The sequence below is a fragment of the Betta splendens genome, chromosome 2 (assembly GCF_900634795.4).
Source record: "Betta splendens chromosome 2, fBetSpl5.4, whole genome shotgun sequence".
Classification (NCBI taxonomy): Eukaryota; Metazoa; Chordata; class Actinopteri; order Anabantiformes; family Osphronemidae; genus Betta; species Betta splendens.
Genome location: NC_040882.2, coordinates 12,673,931 through 12,697,718, shown reverse-complemented (window position 1 = coordinate 12,697,718; position 23,788 = coordinate 12,673,931). Strand labels below are relative to the sequence as shown.

At 41.3% G+C, this 23,788-nt stretch overlaps 3 protein-coding genes across 7 annotated transcripts in view; 2 read left to right on the top strand and 1 right to left on the bottom strand.

Moving 5' to 3' along the window:
• Positions 1-17,475, top strand: part of afap1 (actin filament associated protein 1) — a 55,626-nt gene extending 38,151 nt beyond the window's left edge. For 4 of the 5 annotated variants that reach the window (XM_029142518.1, XM_029142517.3, XM_055502711.1 and 1 more), the window contains exons 4-18: positions 1,809-1,917; positions 2,034-2,245; positions 2,368-2,547; positions 6,279-6,365; positions 7,086-7,161; positions 9,954-10,106; positions 10,267-10,478; positions 10,989-11,134; positions 11,348-11,462; positions 11,724-11,960; positions 13,680-13,809; positions 14,522-14,686; positions 14,780-14,970; positions 15,201-15,368; positions 15,475-17,475. In XM_029142518.1, coding sequence (XP_028998351.1) covers positions 1,809-1,917; positions 2,034-2,245; positions 2,368-2,547; positions 6,279-6,365; positions 7,086-7,161; positions 9,954-10,106; positions 10,267-10,478; positions 10,989-11,134; positions 11,348-11,462; positions 11,724-11,960; positions 13,680-13,809; positions 14,522-14,686; positions 14,780-14,970; positions 15,201-15,368; positions 15,475-15,501 — 2,208 coding nt within the window. In that variant the 3' untranslated portion in view covers positions 15,502-17,475. The remainder of the gene's footprint in view (positions 1-1,808; positions 1,918-2,033; positions 2,246-2,367; positions 2,548-6,278; positions 6,366-7,085; positions 7,162-9,953; positions 10,107-10,266; positions 10,479-10,988; positions 11,135-11,347; positions 11,463-11,723; positions 11,961-13,679; positions 13,810-14,521; positions 14,687-14,779; positions 14,971-15,200; positions 15,369-15,474) is intronic. The other variant, XM_029142520.3, reaches the window with a different exon arrangement.
• LOC129603091 (uncharacterized) overlaps positions 1-23,788 on the bottom strand; it is a 506,300-nt gene that overhangs the window by 212,669 nt on the left and 269,843 nt on the right. The gene's annotated exons all lie outside the window — the stretch shown is intronic.
• LOC114851025 (uncharacterized) lies at positions 17,601-22,021 on the top strand. The gene is made up of 5 exons (XM_041069848.2): positions 17,601-19,372; positions 19,442-19,804; positions 19,890-20,285; positions 20,385-20,455; positions 20,564-22,021. The coding sequence occupies exons 1-5, from the start codon at positions 19,276-19,278 to the stop codon at positions 20,681-20,683; spliced, it is 1,047 nt and encodes a 348-aa protein (XP_040925782.1). The 5' UTR covers positions 17,601-19,275; the 3' UTR covers positions 20,684-22,021.

The following is a 23,788-nucleotide window of genomic DNA, read 5'->3' as shown; positions in this document are numbered from 1 at the left end:
AAAAAATGTTTTTGCGTAAAGTCTTGTGTAATAGAGTTTTCTTGGCAGGGTTCTCCAGTATTCTTGCTCTTTCATCACACTATAATTAGGACAGATCACTGTAACATCTGATTGTGAACGTTTGTCTGTGTAGTGCATATTCTGTGCACTTTGCAGACATTAACCCATAAAGCAGCACGTCACCTAAACCCTCTTATGAATTTTCCACATTGCCATGGCGATGGATGCTGACGTCAGTGAAGCGCTGCCATCTCACTGGGTCAGCTGTAACCAGTGGCCCAGAACACAGAGTTTCTTAACAATTACAGGGTTTAGAACTGGCCTGGCAGCAGAACATCTCCTCTTCTACCAGTAAATAGAATCAAAAGACAAATTTAAGGGGTTTTCCATACAAGGAAAAACTTTACAACCATCACGGCTTGTTCGGTTTGCAGAGAGTGTGGTGGACATATAAGGTCTTTACAGCTTGACAGCATTTTATGCGCTTTGAAAATGTGTTGTGCTGGCTAGTAGCCAAAGTAGATTACTTATGATGAGGACTCCAGAGGAAACATTGCTTTAATGGTCCATGTCGTACTGGACTGAGCTCCTGTAAACAGTGATTTACACCTACAAAAGTCTTTATTTCCATCATTCTGGAGAAGCATCTGTTGACATTTGTGGCACAACAAATTCTCCTTGGAGAAACAAAGAAACTTTAACAGCATCACTTTTGTAGCTTAGTGGAACTCTTGAACAGAAATGAAGATGAGATTGGGGGAAAGGGAGGCTTAGTGGATTTGGAGCTATATATTTTACATACATTGCTACCTAGCTCACAACTTTGAACTAGATAAATTGGCTCTCTGGGGTAAGTAAACATGGGAATAGCCAGCAGCCAAGGGTTAAATTGTTTAGTTTAAATGTATAATCTGATTTAAGTTAAGATCTATATCTTACTCCATGGTGTGCTTTCGTATACTGTAGTTTTAGTGATTTATGCCAACCAGTAAGATGCTGCGAGATGCCAAACCTCTGTTACTGAGATAAAAACATTACAGAAGGGTGGTGCCAGGCAAATCCTGCCAGTCTGCGTATTTGATCTCCAGCTCAAACAGCTGGATTTGGATGGCAGTTTGTGAAGAAGAAAACATCTCCACCCCCCACCCACCCCCTCTATCCCCACACATCTGCAGTATGATGCCATTACATTATTCATCATTAATTTTTTCTGAAGGTTCTTTCTCCAGAATTAACTGCTCTGTTTTTTTTTTTTGTTTTTTTTTTTTCATTTTGGTTATTAAATCATGGTTAGAGTGGTTCCAGTCAGTGCTGAATGGCCCTAACATACATTTCAGATTCGTTTTTTAACCAAACTCTTCTCTTGGTATATATATATATATATATATATATATATATATATATAATATATTTCTATTATATATATTATATATCTATATCTATTATTATCTTATATCTCTATCTTATCTCTATATCTATCTCTCTCTCTCTCTCTATCTCTCTCTCTCTCTTCTCTCTCTCTCTCTCTCTCTATCTTCTTCTCTCTCTCTCTCTCTCTCTAATTCCACTCTACTAATGACATGATTCACTGCTGGTAATGTAGCCTATACTTGAAACAGTATATCCAAGTATAGGTTAGGGGGAGCTATCAGACAGAATTATTTGGAACTTAATCACTTTTTGGCTGACTGGTTACTACACAGTTGCATACTGGCAAATTGTTACTTTAATGCCTGCTCTTAAATCACCAATTATCCAACTAGAAGAAGGACAAATGTATAAAGAATGGCAACTTCTGTTCTCTACAGGCTCCAAACAATGGCCCACCTCCACTGCCCAGCAGCTCTTTACCAGAAGGATACTATGAGGAAGCAGTCCCTTTAAGTCCTGGAAAGGCTCCTGAATATATTACTTCTAGTAAGTGACAATGATTTAAAAGTATTCTGTGTCTGGCGACATCATACTGTAACGAAGTAACAAACACATGCCTGTTATTGAAATTAACCAGATGTTTGTGTGCAAATCCTTCTTAGACTATGACTCTGATGCGATGAGCAGCTCTTATGAGTCATATGATGAGGAAGAGGAGGATGGGAAGGGCCAGAAGATGCGGCACCAGTGGCCGTCTGAAGAGGCATCCATGGATCTGGTGAAGGACGCCCGGATCTGTGCATTCCTGCTACGCAAGAAACGCTTTGGCCAGTGGACCAAACTTCTCTGTGTCATCAAGGATAACAAGTTGCTGGTGAGGGCCAATTTAAAGATTTCCTTCAAAGTCAACTGACATACTTGCATGAATAATTGTGAGCAAGTGGGAATGAGAATATATTGTAACAGATAATTATCTCCACTATAAATTTCTCTAAGTGTTACAAGTCCTCCAAAGACCACACCCCCCAGATGGAATTGATCCTGTCAGGGTGCAGCATCACTCACATCCCCAAAGACGGAAAGAAAAAGAAGCACGAGCTAAAGATCGTTCATCAGGGTGCAGATGCACTGGTGCTAGCTGTTCAGAGCAAGGAACAGGCTGAAGAGTGGCTCAAGGTAACAACCCTCGAAAACACTTGTAAAACACTGATTCTACGTCAACTTAAAATGACTAAAAAGTGCATTAAATCAATTCTTGTTCATTGATTAATAAATGGTGTATTGTATAAATATATTTCCTGATATTGTACTATAGTAGTAGTCTGTGATGAACAGGTGGTTCTGTGGTTTGAGTCTAATGTGTAGATGTTTGGGTGGTATTTCCCTCTGATCCTTCTCTCACACATTCTTTTGCTGTCTCTCCTCGTCTTCTCTTTCCATCTGTGATCTTTCCCTCTGGCTGCAAAACAAACCTCACCCCGCTGACATCAAACAGGCACCGGTGCATTCTGCTTTTAACCCCTGCATACACCTTTCAGTGTAGTTTCAGCTCCTCTGGGCGTGTTCTATTTTAGGAGAAGGAAAGACGGGCCTCATCTGGTCTATGAATTTAAAGCCCCTCCATTTCCCTCGCCTCTGCTTTCCTCAGCACTTCTGGGAATCTCCTGGAATTCCTTGTTTGTCCATAACAACCTATTGTGCACTATTTTAGGATTTCTACTCTTTCAATTGTGCAGTGGTATTTGTGTAATCATTCGTACCCGCTAGCCTTTGCCAACTCACTTCCTCTTAGCTGCAGTTATACCAAAAAACTTCTGGCCGAGAGACTTACTGACCCTGCAGACCATTCCATGGAAACACCAATCATATCATTACCGTGTTTGTGTAGATTACTCCTTTCCCACAGTAATTAGCTGTTGTTTATTGATTGCAGGTAGTGTTGTCGGGCTGAGCCATGTGCTGATATTTGCAGTTTTAACAACTGCACTAATTGTAGACACTGGGCCTGTACACACTATTACCGTAGCTGCAGGTGTATTGGAAACATAGTGAGCTGGTAATGCAACTCTATGAAAGTCAGTTTTTTACTTTCATTCAGTTGACTGAAGTTTGTATTTACAGCTTATTTTGCCATGTTGGATTTCCCGACCTGCTCTGTATTCCCTTTAGCCTTAGGGTGTGTAAGAATGGCCCCCAGCCAGAAAGATTAAGAGGTTTTGTCTCTGTTTGGGTATTGTGTTGCTAGGACCACTGGGTATTAGGCAGTGAATCATATATTCAGTGAACGCCTCAGCTCTGTTGTGTTTTTGTATACTTGGCTGTAAATCATCTTGGACATGGACATAAAACAGATATTCCTGAGTTTCATATAACATTACCAGTTTGGATAATGGAAATAAAGCTTCCTTATGACCTTTCCAACAGTGTGTATCATAACAAAAGTGACGCCATGTAAAATTGCATTTAGCAAATGGAGATAAGTGAGGGAATGAGGAAGATGTGGGTCAGAATGGGAGAGGAGAAAGCAAGTTTAAGGGAGAAAGAAAGGGACAAACGTACAAAAGGAAAGCGCTGAAAGGAAAAGAAAAAAGGAGGCCGGAGCTAGGAGAGTACCTGACGGTTTCCAAAGCATACTAGTGACTAGTAATGACTCTTGCAGACATTGTCTGCTAACGATGTGTTTATTGAACACACATGTCCATATTGTGTCCCTACTTAATTCTCATGAATCATCGCAGTACTTTGCAGTATTTTCCTTTTCATTCTTCCTGCTTTTTCCCTCGCTATAATATGACGTCTGATGTCGTTTGTATCCGTGGCTAATGCAACAACTTCTTTTGTCTTTTCGCAATAAGTTTGGACAATGTAAGTTGTAGGTTTATTTAAGGATTAATATGCTTCTAAAAACTCTTTATAAGCAATTCAAAGATTACAAAAAATCTACATCCCGCATACTACTATATAATAGGGTTACTATATCCAGTAAATCTATTTGTGCATTTTAAAATACACAAAACAAAAAAAACACCTTTACAAACACAACGGCACACAGCAAACTGTGATATACTGAAGTGTTGCAGTTTGCCCAGTTGTGCCTAACACTTTTGTTATCTATTACCACCTCCAACCTACAATAAATATAAGAAAGAGAGGCCTTTATTGGTGGTTCACTAGGAAGTCTGCAATGTTTTTGCGCAGACTTCATTTTTGGCGTTCACTTTGCAAAGCAGGTACACATTGTATTCCCAAATTCAATGCATTGTTTTTCAGTATTCAGGAGAAGTTTAGTATGAGAGCATGACTGCTTTTCATGCCGTGCCACATTGCTTACTTGTGTTTTTCAAAATATTATGTATTATATATAAATGATGAATAGTTTGCATCGGAAAATATGAAGAAATAATTTGTATGAACTTCCTGATAGTTGTTTTCCGACTGCCCAAAGCAGTGAGCCATGAATCGATTTTAATGCAAACAGAGCAACCCACCCTGTTTCCAATTAATGTGCTTATCTTGTCAGGGAAAATACTGAACCCGATAAAATTCTCAACTTTTCTGGAAATGGTGGTTGTATAAGCCTTGGCCACTGAGTTTAGCTTTCCTCTTTAAAGTCGTAGTGCAGCAGTGGTCCTGCATTCTGCAGCAAAAACCACATAGACTCAAAGTGAAACAGATAAAGATAAAATTACATTTTAAAAAGGAAAATTCCTCTGCATTGATTTCATGCATCAAGGGTGTATGCTACGGTAAGTGCAGCCAGAGGCAAATGACTTAAGCCCACAGAGCATGGAGAATGTGTTATGGTCATTTTTATGGAAAATGTCCTCAAACAAAACCAGCTTTTATATGTTCTTAAGAAAAAGGCCTTAATGTTGCTTAATTGCTTAATTATTTGGTGTTCGGGGTCTAAAATTGAAATAGTTACAATAATCAAATAATAGAATGGGAAAGGTTAAATGTGCAGCCTGGATCATGCAGCAGCAACTTTTGTCTGAATTGGTATTTCATCACACAGCAGTCACCTCCTCCAGTTTGACTAGCTCTCTATCATCATGCATAGTAGTCCAGTCTGGCAAAACAGCTCTCCAGGGGTAGACATGATGTTGCAGTCTGTCCTACTCTCTTGCCCCCGAGACACTTTATGAGCCAAACCCATGGAGCCACAGTCTGTCATTTCCCCAGCGAAGCCCAGTTATGTTCTCGCCAAGCCAAAACTGATGAGCTGAGATGGTTCAGAATCCTTGCGGGTAATATGTGACTCTTAAAGAGTGCATTAGCTGACGTGCACATAAAGTAGTTAATCTCAAATCTTATTTCCCGCTGCCCACCACTCATCTCTACACACCCCTGTCACCGCCACATGCCTCTGCCTGCCAGATCTGACAGTGGTTTGCCAGGTCTAAAGTCCTATGAGGTCACTGTAATGCACACTGGCGCCCCATCCAGAGCCCTGCAGATCTCATTCACCCCTACTGGACCTTTTATTGCATAAGGATTCCATGGATGTAGTAAAACCCTGTGGTGTCTAATGTGTGTAGCAGACACCTCCTGCCACATAGGCATGCACGCTTTCCACCTCCTGTAGTTTCTCTTCAGTATGGGCTGTTCTGCCTTGTGATTATTTGGCTGCCATTCAGTAGCATGGTGGGATGTGAGAGGAGGGAGTTCACTGTACATGTGGCCCACATTACCCCAGGCATGCTTTCTAGGCTTAATTGTGTGGCAATGGTATGAGGAAATACTTTCAGAATCCGCCCATGTGGAATGATCACAGTTGCGACCTAACATTCCACTATCCCTGATAGGCACACACGTACTGTATAGATTAAACTCCCTAAGTAGTGATCTGCAAGTGTGGATATACCAGAACACTTGTAAGCTAATGTTATATGTTTCAATGCCTCCAGGTGATGAGAGAGGTGTGTGTTAACGGGTGTGTAGACATGGATGGAACTGGATCTGGGTCCCCAATACACAAACCTGAACTGGAAAAGGTAAGCTACAGTAAGATGCAAGGTGGTATCTAGAGCTCCAGTAACTCCAGAGAAAAGAAATTGCTCTTTACATAGCTGCTAATTGTCCCACTGCGTTCACCAGGTACTTGATACAGTAGGTCATGTCCTGTGAGTTTAAACGGCTGCCTGCAGCTTTTGGTAACAAATTGATAATGACACGGAGACTAAAACAGTTGCAGGATGTTGTAGACCATAAAACAAAAACAATGACCTGGAAGGTGATTTTAAAAAACAAGAATCACTGAGGAGAATTGGTAAGAATGATCCCTCCCTATAAAATAAAGATGGATCAGTTGCCTGGTGAGTTAAGTGTAGTTTAAATGCAATGAAGTAAAACTTAACTCTCGAAGTCTTGAGAAGCTAAAAGATTAATTAAGTGGTTGAAGAGGATTTCAAAAAAGCAGACTTTTAATGCTTAAATTGTGTGCTGTTATGCAACCTGTGAACTAGAGTGTTGTTACCTCTACAACCTCACAACAACATGGACCTAATATTCCTGGCTTGATTTTAGTTTAGCAAGACTTGTTTTTAGGCATCAGGCACAATCTCACTTGGTAGTAAATCAGGCGCAGTCTTATATTTCTGCTATAACAGGCTACAGATGCTTTTACTACAGTGTCTTTTAGTCTCACTGTGCATGAATGCATTTAGTTTATTCTGAAACTTTTTGTGCTATGTGTTTGGCCTGCTTGTTTTCAGAAGGCCTCATGCGACAGACCAAGCTCAGACGGTGAGGCGCCCCATGAGAACGGACACAGTGAGTGCAAGGATCAAGGTGAGCGTCCGCACCAGCTAACGAGAAGTTTGTTCTTTTGTATTCACATACAGCTCATAAACACAAATTACTTTCCTGAAAGATTCCTTTGTAGTGTCTAGGAAAAGATGCCCTTCGGTTGAACTGGAACAAACAGATGTTCCTCGCAGCTGCTGCAAACAACCGTTCATTATAGAACTATCAGAAACCTGTGCTCCTCATATGGTATGGCCCCAGTCAAACCTAGAGGTGTAACCATTCTGAAAATTCATCTGACACTTTTTTTTTTTCACGAGCCCACACCAAACCTTGTTGATCTTCTGTTAATACACAGCATGTCCCTGTTGGTCCAGGATTGGCAGTGGACCATTGCAGAACCACATCACATGGACCTTATTAGCAAATAATAGTGCTTTGGATAAAATCATAACAGATCCTGAGGTGCCATGTCAACAGATTCATCTCCATGACAACTGAACAAACTGTATGACCTGATGAAGAGCAGCTGAAAGCTCCAGAAATTTCTAGGTTTGTGTGGCGTGTCGGCATCTGCAAATGGTTAAATGTTTATAGAGTGAATCCCCATCATAAAACACTGTCTTCATTCAGTCTCATTAATTATTGCACACATGCAAAATACAACAATATGTTGTAAGTTGAGTAAAATGAGGAGTAAGATATTATCAGTATTTGTATTTTATTAAGCTTTAGACCCAGTTTTAAATAATGAAATATTGTTAATCTTTCTCATAATTCAGAGGACAATCTGAGCTCTGTAAAGTTCAGGCTTTAATAATATGCCATGAAGCATTTTTACAGAGATGAGTCCTCTGCTGAACTTCAAGTTAAAACAAAGCGCTATGACTAAAATGGGTTCTAGTTATTTACTGTTTGTTTGCTCAGCAGGCAAAATTCCAATGGGAGAGAAACTTAATTTTACGTCAGCTGTGTTATTTGTCATGTTAACGAAAAACTGACGTTTAATGCTGTGATTTTTATCTCCTCATTAAGAATGGTTCACTTTTAAACGTTCTGTCTGAAACTGATTTCTTACCAGCAGTTAATTTCAAAACTTTAATCCAGTTAGGTTTTTATGGATTCAGCACCAAGTGTGATTCATGGACTTGGTTGAGTAAGATAGGTTTTAATGTCATGGCTGGGAAACCATGAGTCGCGCATCTCAATGCAATATTACATGCCTCCGCTTATGTATGCATATATAACAATGCATCGTTCACATTAACAGATGTTTTGTTAGCTCAGCAGTCATCTGTGGCAAAGTGTCACATCATTATACATTTTTAGTTTTTGGGATGCACTGTCCACAGCCAATGTGTGTCCACAGACTTTATTTTTTAAGCTCTTTTAAACACTCTTTTGCAAAGTTAGCTTAGCTGAGAATATAAACTCAAAACAAAAATTATGAAACTTACATTTTGTGCAGAAAATTCCTTACTACCAGCATAGCATATCTCAAACTAGAGCAGACACTTTGAACAGCATGCTGCAGCACCGCAGCGTGCAAGTTCAAGTTGCTTTTACCTTTTATCGTCATCTAGTAAACAGAAGACTTACATCTGTGGAATAAATGTAATTATCTCGCCTAGTATTATTTCTCCATACTCCATACTTTATTCTCTCATTCACCCCTTAAACTCTCTTTTCAGTTAATCCAGATTCTTTCCATGGCTGGTAACAAAAAAAATGCTGATTTACTGGAATTAAATTGACTTGATCAGAGTTTTCCTCCTCATCTTCCCCTGTCAGGAAAAATAATATAATTGATCTTTTAAAGAAAGAAGAAATTACTTTCACATCTGCATGTCTGCTTTCTACCTCAGGCCTGCGTGGTGTGTGACGTGTGTTTGTATACTTTTCGAATTACGGGGACTGAAATTGAGTGCAGACGGCATTAATTTAATGAAGCAGTTGGCCCTGGTAGTAGTCACACTATATCAAGGTGGAGCGAGCCAGCACTGAGAAATGTTAAAACAGAAGCATATGAACTCAAAAAGGAATTCAGCTGCATATGAGTTGAAGCTTTACATTCATACTACAGTACATGAGCAAAGCTAAGATTGTACAGTAATGTATGCAAATACATAAGAAATGATACTACAGTATATGAGAGTGTGTGCACGTCAGCGTCTAGAATCACTCTGGGCACTTGGTGTCTCACCGCGATGACATCAGTAAAGTGGAATGCTTTATATTTTCCTCCTCCAGTTCTTCTCATCGATGCGTGGCGTCTTTTTTTCTTGTGGTTATGTGTTATGTCACAGTATAATTTCCAGTCACTACTTACTATTTTTTCTTTGACTTCAATTGACTCTCACACACACACTCTTCAATACCTTGCAGAGCACGGTGTCGCTGCCGCAAGGCCGAGCAAAAGCTGTGTATTGGAACAGCTGTAGGGACTCTGATGAGACTCTCCTGACCTCACAACAGAATGTGCATCGTCACTCCTCTCTGCATCTTTCTGTTTGGAAAGAATCTAGGCCAAGTCAAACCACTGCATTAAGACCAGTTTCAGATTGAACCTAGTTTACCAACAAAGGGCTTTAAAACCCACATTGGTCTGATTTAACCCAAAGCAACTCTAGAATTTGTTTACAGCAGAGTCTAACATTCCCCTTTCCCTGCTCTTTTCTACAGTATTGTAGAAGCATTCAAACAAAACTGAAACAATGTAAATGGACATGCTTCTTCCTCGTTTCCTGTGTTTAGATAATGACGGTAGAGAGCATTAATTGTGTGTTACACAGTGTTCTTACAAAGTGCTCTTTTATTTACCCCCATCTGTGGCTCAGGAAAAGGAAAGAAGAACTCAAAGTCGGAGCAGAAGACTGGGACTGTGGGGAAAGGAGCTGGAAAGAAGATCACTAAAATCATAGGGCTGGGAAAAAAGAAGCCCTCGACCGATGAGCAGACATCATCAGCAGAAGAAGACGTACCCACATGTGGTAAGATGGAGACAATAGAGTTATTATCATCTAATATCTTAGTCATGTCTCAGATGCTTAACAGAAAAGTCTTAAATTGCCAGTAGCTCAATCCAAGTACATCACTGGGTCAGAATCTCCAAAACGATGATGATGATGACGATGATGTGTGTATTGACAGGTTATCTGAATGTGCTGTCCAATAATCGCTGGCGTGAGCGCTGGTGCCGCCTGAGAGACAACCAGCTGCTCCTCCATAAAGACCGGGACGACCTGAAGAGCCATATCGCCTCTCTCCCGCTCCGAGGATGCGAGGTCAGCCCGGGGCTCGACCACAAACACCCGTTCGCCTTCCGGCTGCTTCGTAACGGTCAAGAAGTGGCTGTACTGGAGGTGAGGTTTCAGTATGAGGAGTGCTGTTACCTTGTGAATTTGTCAAATCCTTTGTCCCTCTGAAACACAGCCACAGTGTCATTTTCTCCTCCTCCTTCTCCTCCTCTTTCCTGTTCCTCTCTGTGGGGAAGCTTCTCCACCCACCGGCTTGTCTGTGTATTAGATGTTGTTGCCGTGTGTGATCTTCCTCCATTTGTGTTTGCTTTGATTACATTTCCTCTGCACGCCATCTCAAGCTAAACATTTGCTTCCATTTCTTTTCCTGGTGAAACCATATCATTACTAAGCCTTTGATGAATGCAAACATGTGTTTTGCTCATACAATAAACCGCAAATGCTCCAGATTTCAATAATTATATTAATGGAAGAAGAGAAAAATTGTCCTAAGTGCTGTAGTTTTATGTCATTGCTTGGAACCAGTAATGGGCCTCTTTCATGCAGCCATTCTGTCGCCTGCAAATATTAAAATTTAACATCATGTACACTGAATAAAAGTCTTTATTTTCCCAGGCGTCCTCCTCTGGAGAGATGGGTCGCTGGTTGGGGGTTTTATTGGCTGAAACTGGCTCCACCACGGACCCAGCCACCCTACACTACGACTACATCGACGTCGAGACCACCGCCAATGTCATCCAGCTGGCCAAGCAGTCCTTCTGGTGATTAACATACCTCTTTTGTGTGTTTGTTTCCAACTTGTTGGGTTGTTAGCCATGTGTTATTCCAATTATTATAGATTTACAGAGCCTTATCCTTTTAGGCTTTTTTTATTCTATCATGCCCCCTGATCTTTACCTAATTGCCTACAATAAGTAATAGCACTACCAGCTGAAGACATTTAAACTGTTTAATCTGTCTGTGTTTTCTCGCAGTTTCACCAGTAAGCGTGCAGTCTCTCCTAACCCATACTTGGACAACCCAGTCAATGGCTACGCCTGTCCCACTGGAATGGCTCTGCACTATGACGATGTTCCCATTAATGGAATGGTGAGGACACATGTCGCTGGTGGCATACAAGCCAGTAAACACCGTAGTATTTGGATATACTGTATCTCTTCACGCTAAACTCTGCTTTGTGCTAATGGTGCTAATGGTTCCCTATCTACGCTTGTCATAGCAGTAACAAGTTTTGCAGCGTCACTAACTTATGTTGCTGTCTCGTCTCTTCTCTGCTTTTCTCCGTATATTGTTCCTGTTGTATATTGTGTCCACTCTCTGTGCTTGCATGCTTGCCTGATCTAACCCAAGGACCCAGATGTGCAGTACTCCTGTCCCAACACAGGGCGGCGCCAGCTGGCAGAGGTTCAGGAGGTGCACTATGAGAATGATGACCTTTATGAAAACATGCCCTCGCCTAAAGTGGCCAAGCGCTATCCTCCCAAGCCTTCCTCTTCCTCTTCCTCTGCCAGTCACTACAAAACTCCTGTTTCTAAAATCTCTTCCAAGTTTCTCACTGCTGCCTCTGAAACTAAACCCTCTGCTCAGGTGACTAACATGACTTTACACTAACACATCCTGTTTCATTCCTGCCTTTGTCGTTGTGTGAGAGAAATTTACTTATTTCACTAGCACCAAAACTACTCTGTGTGCTTTAAAGCAGGGAAATATGATTAAAATTACATTTTAACTTATGTGTGGATTGCATCGAGGCTTTATGTTTAATAACCTAATTTTCAAAGTCATCATTACAAATAGATATCTTGTGCATGAACATCATTTGCTAAAACTAAAAATATATTTTAGTCTTATTAAAGTATTTTGCCCAGAAGGATGCCTACATTTTTGATCCTGTTCTGCTGTAAAGTGACACAACATCTGGATGTCAACTTTTGGTAATATGTAATAGCAGCTGATATTGTTACACCTTTGAGAAGATGACACGTCTACCCAGTAATTATTCCCAGTCACATCTTATTCCTACAGAGCTTCATGCTTGTCTCTGTTTATTTACACTTAACTTACTTACAGCCACACATACTACACTGTAAAACTTCACACAGTGTCAGCCGCAACCATGTTAGTGCAGGGCTTCTTACATTATTCACTTGCATCTGATTCTGTGTTAACATAAAATATATGTTTATTAATCATTATTTCACCTAATGAAGACAGAGCCACATTTCATTACGGATCAGAGTTTTGTCTCATTGATAAGCTGTCACCCCCACGCCCACCTCTGTTTCTCATCAGTTTTGGACCATGGTCCCCATGTAGTTAATAATGATGATTTGATTATAATCATGACCAGGCCTAAAGTCATGACTTTGTCCTGATGTTGGAAATATTTAGCATTGATCTCTGTGTTCTGAGTGTAGGACATGAACTGATGATTATAGCTTTATAGCTATACTGTGTACTGTGGGCTGTTTGTGCATTTCCCTGTGGTTGCCCCACATAATGCACTTCCTTCCCCTGCTTTATAGTGAACATCAGCTGTGTGTGCAGTATAATTTTACAGTTCCTATGCTAAGTGCCACTCTGCCTCCACACACTCCACGGCCACATAAGTCACCACATAGTGTTGTGTGGAGCTCCACCTCCTCCCCACCACCCTTTTGATGTGTTTGCTGTGTGTGGCCGTGGCCGAAGGGTGTTAACATCGCCTTCACAACCACAAAGTGCCACAGTAGTGTACGAAGTAGGTATTATCCAACAAGGTGTAAAACAGAGATAGCACAGCAGGACTGAGATGTCAGATGTTAGGGAATGTGCTTTAAGTTGTTTATATCAACCTGTTGCCTCGTTGTCTGGATACATGTATCATTAGAAGAATGTTTAAGACCTATGCATACTGTATGAATGTGTTATAGCATTGTTATAACGTAGGCCTTGAAGTTGCAAAATTAAATGTTAAATTTCACTAGTCAATATTTGTAAATGTAAATTATGAATTAAATGGTACTGCATGACGTGAAAGGTGGAGCTTGTAATAGACCCACAGAGAATTATCACCAAACAGTTTAGTTGCCCTCAGCTCTATACAGCTTTTTAGAACTGACATTTAAGTTATGGTCTAGGTCTCCCAGTTGTCGCTGACACCATTATCTGCAACACAATGGAACAAACGCTGTTTCACTCAAAAATACAAATTCAAAGTCCCTCAGATACACTGGATAGATCTACACCAAAGTGACAGGTCCAAAAGTACAGAGATGTATTTATACAAGTTATTTAAACATTGTCCCTCTGTTTTTGCCCAATCAGCTGAAGGGAAAGAAGGGAACTGCAACCAATGGGGTGGCTTCAAAACAGAAGGCAGAACCAAAGAACCAGTCCAAGAAGAATGGATTCAGTGCTACGAATGGGACAGTATCCTTAAAACGCAACAACTCCAGTAAGCAGCAACAAACTACAATGGTCTCTCTACTCTGTAGTTTAGCTGTCAGTGAGCGGCAGACGGAGTGTCTGGCTCCCCAGTCTCAGCCTCACGACCACTGATTTCTAGACAAACTCTGCTACACAGCAATTTGGAAAATGCAGGATGTCCAAATTACACTTGGTTTAAGTAGAGGGGAGTAAATAACTTGAAACCCTGAAACCAATCCTCCCCTTGAGACGATCCATATGACGTATGGGGCCCAGACTTTAGCCTCCTGCCAACGTTGGGGTAACGCTTTAACAGCCTTGATAACAGAAGCGAGGCCCAGTTTATTGGAAGACGGTGAAATGTGGCCGTGTTAATTCTTGTGGTCCAGAAAAGTATTTTTTGCCTAATGTGTGAACGTGGAAAGTTATAACTGCTTGTGTAGCTTGACTTTCCTCCAAGTGTCGGAATGGAAATTCCAAATATGTGTCAAGTTGGGTTTAGAGTGTGCCACACGATTTTTCCAGCATCCAATACCGTATGTTGTGTAAGTTAAGTTGCATATGGTGTTCTCTCAAAGTCTCGGCACTGACTGACGAGGTTCAGCTTGTTGATCTGGTGCCGGTGTCATGGAGGGTTTCATTTTAGTTTACTTCCTCCAAGTGCAGAGAGCATTGATGCCAAACAGAACAGGAAGGAACTTTGACCAACTTAACTTCTATATTGTTTTTCTGTTGAGTAGATGGCGACCAATGCAAGTATGGGAAGAACCGTGTGGAGGCTGATGCCAAGCGACTTCAGGCCAAAGAGGATGAGCTGATGAAGAAGAAGCAAGATATACGGAACCATTTGACCCAGCTGAAGAAGGAGAGAAGAGACCTGCGCACGGCTGTGGAGGCCGCTACTGGTAAGAGAATGAAGCTTTTCCCAGCATGTTAGTAGAGTTATGCATAAAAATTAAGGTGCGACTCTCCAACTACTCAACATCATCCCCCAATAGGAAAACGATCCCATGCTTCCCTGTCGGATCGCCTCAAGAAGGTAGAGGACGACTGCAGGCAGAAGGAGGAGGAGAGGGTCAACCTGGAGCTGGAGCTGACCGAAGTCAAGGAGAGTCTGAAGAAGGCCCTGAGCGGTGGAGTCACCCTGGGCCTCACCATCGAACCCAAAGCTGGCTCCTCCACTCTACAGGTCAGAGTTTAGAGCTGTTGTGGTTTATTTGTGCTGCTTCATTTCACTCCACAGACGTTTGGAATTGAAAAGTTTCTAAGTTGAGGTGATCCAAAACTATCAATGATTGTTCTCTCCTTGTTTTCCACGTGAAACCAAAAACCAGACGATAAACACATTATCAGAAATCGCCAACGACTGTACACCATCATGAGTGATTAATAGGTTTTCCTGTGTGTTTGTGCACTCAGTCTCCGGCAACATTGCGACGGATCCACCAGTCGTCTCCCTTCTCCAGCTGTGACACCAGCGACACAGAGTCCTGCTCCCTGCCAGTAAACAGCGCTTCACTCCTCCGACGACAACAGAGCGGACAGAAGGCCTCACCAGTACGGGGTCACGTCCTGAAGAAGGCCAAGGTCTCCATCATCACCTTGTCTTTGATCAAATATGCGTATTAAGTAATTATTAATGATTAATTATACCTGCATATGATCTGAGTGTGTTTCTGTGTTTGTTTTACAGGAGTGGGAGCAGAAGAACGGCACATAAGCCTGCTCAGCCCCCTCACATCAGACATCTTTATGTTCCCCTTTTTTTTAATTTTATTTTTATTTTTTTGGAATAGTGTAAATATTTATTAAACTGTTCATACAGTCAGAGCAGTGGACACGGCAAAGCATGCAACCATGGCAAGTGTGTGGCTTTTAGTAAACTTTATTACCACAACATACAGACATCGCACCCTTTTAAACTTTTATATTGTTGAGCTAAGTGCTAAGTGTGTTGTCGCTGCTTTTTTGTTTTTTTTTTAAAGCAACCACATATTTTTTACTCTCCAAATCTGTTTCAGCAGTTTGGGTTAAAAAAGTCAAAGGTCAAGAACGAGTATTTATTTGTAAATGTTAAAAAAGAAAATAGTAACTTCCCTTTGTGTATTTATGTTGATATATTTAAAGGTTTTTGTAGAATTTATGCACATGATCCCATTTCCTTCACCACTGATGGTTCTCATTCACGGCGTCTGCATCAACAAAGTGCATTGTTAAAAGTCGCACACAGAGGTGTGTGGCTGTGGGATGACGATCTAAAGACAGAAACAGTGTGTTTTATTGAATGGCATCATACTGACTGTTTCCTACCAACCCATCAGGAGTTACATTCAGGACCTAAAACCAGTTTCAGAATTTTGCTTGTGCAAATGAAATGCAAAAGGCCACGACGTGATCACACTGCAAACTGTCGACTTTAACGTGAGAGTTCAGTTGAAATTGTTGGTGGAGCCCCGTGGGCCTCACTTTTAGCTTCACATCGGTTTTCCACCTTTTGCTTTGGCCAGCTGTTGTGATCTACCACAATGCCTCTGATCCTGACACCAACAGGGCATTCATTCATAGTAAGAACAGACCAAAAAAAATGGCCACCCAAACAGGTTTTGCATTTTTCAGTCCATTGGTGATTTAATCACTTGCAGCAGCAGCTCCATGTTGACAGTTCACAGCAGATCCCAAGTGAAAACTGTAAATGTTTGAATGAAGAAATGCACAAAGTAATGGAACAGTTGAGTAACCAAGTGCCCAAACATTTTCCCCAAAGTTTGTGTCTATAAATAAGAATTGTTTCCTACAAAGTTCACACAGTTTGTTCAACCGTGGTAAAGCAGATAGTGTGTCGTCATGGGGATACAATTACAAAACAACTTTTTGGTACAGCTATTATAAATGAAACAACTATGAAACTGTTTTTATTCAGATGTCTTTGTAAATGCTGAGCAGTTCACCACTTTGCAGCGTCCTCTGCCTCCAACCAGCGTATTGGAAGACTGTCAACACTCTGCACCACGACTCAGTGAGTGTTTTGGCCTCTGTCGTCAGAACACACTCATCTGATCCTGTTGCTGTTTTTACTGTAGATCAAACTGTGTGTGTGTGTGTGTGTGTGTGTGTGTGTGTGTGTGTGTGTGTGTGTGTGTGTGTGTGTGTGTGTGTGTGTGTGTGTCCTCAAATGTCTCCACGGCACATTGTAAACATCAACAATACACTGACCAAAACAAAGACACTTGCTGTAATTTCCATTGCTGTGTGTTCTGCTAAAGACTGTGACTTCCATTTCCACATTTGACACACACATGCACCCAACACCCTGACGTCTACATATGTGTGATGCTTTTTTAACATGTACACTTTGCTGCCATACACACACTGCTGAGGTGCTTTAACTGACAGAAGCAGCAGTGTTGCTAAAGTCAGGAAAAGCACGAGCAGTCTTGTAAATATCTTTTATTTCCTTGCTGCTTTCAGACGATTAATCCAAGTATTTACTTTGACTCGATTCTCTGCAGGATGCCTGATGTCGGTAAATGTGAACCTGCTGTACTTAGCTCGGCCTTGTGTGGGTGAAGGGATTCATGCAACATCAGTATTTGTTTTTGCACCTTATTGATTTTCTACTCTGTTGTGTATCTCAGACGGTCTCCTCCTTGGCGACACACATGCCTGTACATAAATAAATAAACCTTCTGTCAAACAGCTGTCACTGGGATTTATCAATGCCGTGATGGGAAACATGTTGGGCATCTCCTCCGTGATGAAGTGACAGCAGTGCTCAGAAAATGGACATTTGTCCAGTTGCGTTTGTGCAGCTGGGCTGAAGAAGGTCATGATTTGATGAAAGACCCCAGAGGGACAACTTGACATCAACGGTGACAACAACTAAAAACACGTCGTCATATGTTAATGCTGCTTTTACATGGTCTATGGTGACGCCGCTGTAGCGATTGCGCGGCCAGCTGACGCTCCCAATGTGGAACAAATAAGTCACAAACTAACTTTTTACACGGCAGCATTTAATGAAGCGTCTTCGCGGGACGGATACACTGCGTGTGTTACTGCTGCTACATCTGTTAGGGTTTTCTTCTTACGTGCTTGTATATCTCTGTAGCATTTACAAGCCGAGCTTTGCATAGCTTTCAGGACGTTCTCTTTGTTTAATATATAAAGTTTAGATATAAAATAGGTCGCAACCTTTCTCGTGCTGCTGGTTGATGTGGTTTTTTTCCCCCTATTTCCCCAGGGGCTGCGTCATTTTGCCGTCACGCTGCGCCGTATAATGAGCAGCCTGACGAATCGATAACGGAAAATCCTTATCGATTATTTCTGTAATCTATGACTGTCGATGGCATCGATTCGTTGTTGCAGCCGTAGTGTAAACAAGAATGGATAAATTCATACTGATGCGACTTTACCTCCTGCGGGGTGAACTTCCTGGGGCCAAGAGGACACGTGCATGGATCCGCATTGTGGGGCCTCTATCAAGTCCATTTGATACATTAAGATGAGCATGAGTGTAGACATGATACTTTTAGCTCAAATCTGCGCTTCGGGGGAGTTCTACTACTCTAGCTGTGTGAGTCAAAGTGCAGCACCACCCTCGTGCGTCCAAAAGCAGTTAATGCTCCTTGGATGCTGAACGAGAAAAGGCAGCGGAAGTAATATTGATGTTGGTCCCAACAAGGAACACAACTCAACAGAAATGTGCAGACACACTTCAGCCTAATGTGGTGTATGCACAGAAACACATTGTCATTAACTAACGTTTCTGACAACAGTAGAGTAAAATTATTTAGGTAAAATAGTATAGCCTAAAGGTAAATCAGTCAACTGATCACATTTAAAGCAAGAAGAAATGTGTGTTTGGCCCAATTACCTGACGTACACATGATTTGTATTTTGTTGTGCAGGACTGGGAGGCAGGATATGTCTATTAGGAGAGAAATCGATCCATCGCATGCAGAGCTTCTACTATGCATTAGTGTTTTGTTTTGGTCTTTCAGTGGGTCTCATTTGCAATATCAACATTAACAAAGTGCAACAATTTTTAGATCCTCCTGAGATTTTGATCGTTTCTCAAGAATAAGAATAAAAATGCCTTTATTTGTCCCACAGTGGGACACCTCATTACACCTCACAACAGCAACAGGACAGAAATAGAAAGAACCCATGCATACCATACCTTATTAAAGCTTTCAACATTCATTTAATTGTTCTTGCTTTTGGATGCTTTTCTATAATTTGTGTATATTCGGTGTACAGTACGTTTTAAACTTGAAGTATTAGCTTTAGGTTTTGCATTCTCACGTGACTAAAGTTGGCGTGAACATCACACAGTACAGTATAAACAGCGTTTGCATTTATCATCATGCAGCATTTGTGTAGTGCCGTCTTTATTTGTTTGAGCGACGTGAGGCAGACGTGTTGAACCTGAACCTCGTGTAGCACAAAACATTTTCATAAAGCCATCAAGGCCCTTTTGCATAAAGACAACCAGATGAACCTGGTCAGACACAGAAGTGAAATCAGTGAGTCCTCTGGTGCACGGAGCAGCATAATGATGAGGGTCCTACTGGGACTTTTCTACCTATCAGGTCAGTTAAACGTCTGACGGCTTTCGCCTGTTTACTTTATGATGGTGATAACTGTTGGTCTTCTCTCAGGGTGTCTGGTGTTCTGCTCCAGCATCCATCGTAAGTACACCCTCTTTACCTCCTCAAAGACTTGGGCTCAAGCTCAGACCTACTGCAGACAGAAGAACGCAGACCTGGTCACCTTTGAAACTATTGGGCAAGTTCAGTTTATGACCTCTTTTTCATCTGCTGGTCAATTCTCTGACGTCTGGATTGGTCTGATCTGCGAGTACGCTGACTTCTGGTCTCCCTCCTTTAACGGCTCCATCATGGAATGGCAGAACCAATCCATGATGGACCCGCTATTCGCATATCATTTCTGTGGAAGCTTTTCAAAGAACGGGCTTGGGTACCAACACCCGTCAGTCAAAAACCCATTTATCTGTTCTAACGGTGAGTTCACACAGCACGGCCATCGCGTTGACCTTTCTGAGCGATTCCGCAGATAAAGCCTGACCTTTGCCCCCATCGACTGCAGGAACACAGCTTGTTTTTGTGAATGAGACCGTGGACTGGTTCAGTGCCTGGACATACTGCAGAGAGAGCCTCGCGGACCTAACGGCACCACTGGGCCCATCTTGGAATGACTCACAAAACGGCGCGTGGTACTCGGACGTGCTGAGCATCGTGCCCAGCGGGTGCCAGGCCTGGACCGGCTTGTACAAGTATCCTTTCACTCTCTGGTCCGATGGGAGCAGTTCCTCATTCAGGTACTGGGACAACCTGCAAGCACCGCCTGTCTGGATACCACGCATATATGGCGTTACAAATTTCAACAACTCTGAAAGATGGAGACTTGTGCCAGATGGAGGAAAATTACCATTTATCTGTCTCACGGTCTCTGAGGATCAAGTGGCTGAAACAGACCTGAAAGGTGAAAACCGTGCTTTTGTTGTAAGATAGATTGAAATGATGAAACATACCAACGTGGAGCCAACACCAAGCTAAGGTTGTTCCTGTCTCTGCTTCCTAGTACTTCAACTGAGGATGAGCTCCTCCCTCGACGTGAGCAACCCCACAGTGAGCGCGATCATCCTGACACAGGTAAACCTTCACCGTCTCTAAACGTTCTGTGAGGAAGCTGCATATTATTCTTCAGCAGAACATGGTGAATGTTTGATCAGACGAAAACATCCAACATCTGTTTGTCAGCTGCAGGTCAGACTGTTGGAGAACGGAGTGAGTGGAGTCACCCTGAAGTGGAGAGAACATCCTGATGGGAAGGTTTTTCACAAGGAGAAAGGAGCTGATGTGACCCATGATGGATGTTGAGTTAATATATGCTAATATACAAAGCACATTAATATTATAGATGCCATAAGATATAGATACCAATATTATAGGTACCAGTAAACTAAAACTATCTTTTGCGTGTGTTCCTACAATTTTTGCTGTGTCTGTCAGCTGAGCTTAAGACTTTGACTCAAACTGCAGCAGCTGATACTGTTCCTATCAAATGTTATTACATAAACATTTTTACTTTAATGAAGTCACTTCTGAGGTGTGATAAAGCCTCTAGTGGCGGTTTTTCTGCTTTATGTAATGACAAACCAACAGTTCTACATCATTTTACCATTAATATCCTGCTGCTGCATTACACTTGTTGGTGTTTCTGTTTTTATGCCTTTATATTGGTGGCCGTGAGATATTAATATTATTGTGCTTATCTATCTTCTACCGCTTATCTCACGCCTACGGGCAGTTCAGAGTGAGAGAACCCACAGGGAGAACATGCAAACTCCACTCCACCCGGGCCACCCTGGGAATGGAACCCAGGACCTTCTCGCTGTGTGGCTACAGTGCTACAGACCACACCACTGTGCTGCCCGCAGTGAGACCAGTTACTGGTCAGATAATCAGTCCAGGCTGTCTCTCCTGTCATCACCTCATGTAGCCACCAGGTGTCCTTGTCCACACACTTCACTGCTGCTGCTTTTATTATAAGGTGATTCACCTGAAGGTGTGCCTTTACTTTACCATTGATGACTCTGTGTTAACTTCAGTCTCTAAAGTGGACAGTTTGTTTTGGTGCCAATTTCATATTCTCTGTGTGGGTTTTCTCCAAGTACTTCTGTTACTTTTTGGAGTCCCTAAGTTGCCTGTAGAGATGTGACTGTTTTTTTGTCTATGTGTGTTTCCCTGAGATGAACTGGTGACCTGTCCAGGGTAAAACGTGACTCTCGCCTGATTGACAACTAGGACAAAATGACATTTACATTTAAGTGCTTTGTATTTATTAATTTGTGTGGATGAAAATATTTGAAAAATAATTGTTGTTTTTTTAAGGATGGAAACAAACATAAACTGAAAAAAATGACCCTTTGAGGCAAACTGTATATTTTATATATTTTATAATATTTAGTCATTTTAAATTCATGTTACTGATACTGATAAGTGAGTATTTAACTGGAAGTTTCCTGTTATTACTGTAATATGAACCGATCATTAAAATGCAGCTCTTTTATTGGCTAGAATAATTCGCTGTGTATGAAACAGAGTCACCAACACTGAATGTCAAAGTTTGAACTTTCCAAAAAAATTTGCAAAAAGTTAGATCAATGAAATATAAACCCAGCAGGTGTGATGATGATGATGATGATGATGATGATGATGATGTCAGTACGATCCTGTCTATCATGATCATCATGATGATGATGTCAGTACGGTCCTGTCTATCATGATGATGATGATGATGATGATGTACTGTGTGCATTTTATCTTTCAGATTGGTGAACCATTATTTTATTGTCTATATGTTGTTGTTCTTCACTCTTGTTTCGTTAAAAAGATTAGATTCTCTCATAGTTGTAAACGTTTCAAAGCTAAAATAAAAATGTCAAATGATAATGATAAAAGATTACTAGCATATCTTCAACAGTCACTGGGTTCAGCTTGTTCTGCTCCCAGACACTATGTGAAAATTTATTGAGATCAACTACTTCTCTATTGGCTTCTCCTATCAGGGGTCGCCACAGCGAATTATCCCTTTTCTTCCTACACTACCCTGGGCTTCTGAAAATTAAGTGAGATCTAACCTGTAAACATCAAAATATGTTCATGTATAAGAACATCTACTACAGAAAACAGAATCAACTGTGTTTATTCAATGTTAATGACTTCCTTTATTTTTTCAGGGTAGTTAATCTTCTCCTCAGGTCTTTACCATGAATATCACTTTAATATGTTAATATGTCTGTTGTCAGGCTCCGAAATAAAGCAGACCCACATACACAGAGCTGGCAAATATTGAAAACATCACAAAAATGAACTAAGTCATCAGCAGCCTATCTGGTAGCAACTTCAGTTCTGGATTGATCTTTATTGTAGTTACTATTGGTTGTGGAAATATAGTGCTGGGATCAACTTTTTGGATTGGGAGAACCAAAACAAAAATGACAAATTTTTTATCATATTATTTCAGACTAACAAAGCATGGCATTTTGATAACTGCTTAGTGAAACATCCATTTGTTTGTGTTTACGGTGAGAATACACGAATACACGTTTATATTTGTGTTTAATTTTAGCTTGTGTTCCTTTAATAGTGTTATTAAGTGAGACTGGGAGAAGTTCTCTCAGCCTTCCCCTGCTTACTAGACAACCTTGTAATGTACTACATATAATGTCATTAGTAATTCCAGCTTTACTAAGATAATCAAATGTCCTTGTAGGACATGTAGGAAGAGAAGAAATCAAACAGTGCTTTGACAGTATTAGAAAAATATGTAATTTATCTGCTCAATAAGAAGAAAATGACTCTAAACTTAATAAACTGTGGTTATATAAACACCACTTTCAACAACCTGTTGATTTTTGTTAGAGTCACAGTATGGCTGCTGGACCTTCCCGTAAGGCATGACTTCCTTACGCTAAGGACGGAAGGAAGGAAGGAAGGAAGGAAGGAAGGAAGGAAGGAAGGAAGGAAGGAAGGAAGGAGGAAGGGAGGGAGGGAGGGAGGGAGGGAGGGAGGGGGGAGGGGGAGGGAGGGGAGGGAGGGAGGGAGGGAGGGAGGGAGGGAGGGAGGAGGAGGGAGGAGGAGGTTTTTTCTTTCTTCTTGTCTTTCTTTCTTCTTTCTTTCTTTCTTTCTTTCTTTCTTTCTTTCTTTCTTTCTTTCTTTTCTTTCTTTCTTTCTTTCTTTCTTTCTTTCTTGTGCACAGTGTGGAAAAGCGTTCTCTCAAAACAGTAGTTTACGGGCACACCGACGCGTTCACACTGCAGAGAAACTTTATTAATGTCAACAGTGTGGAAATTGTCTCTCAACAGGGCAATTTACTGGCACATCAACCATGTTTACGCTGAACCCTATTATCAGGATCGTTCGCCCTTCGGTTAGCCATTCAGGGTGAGTCCCATCCCTTAGCAGCTGGTTCATTTGTGC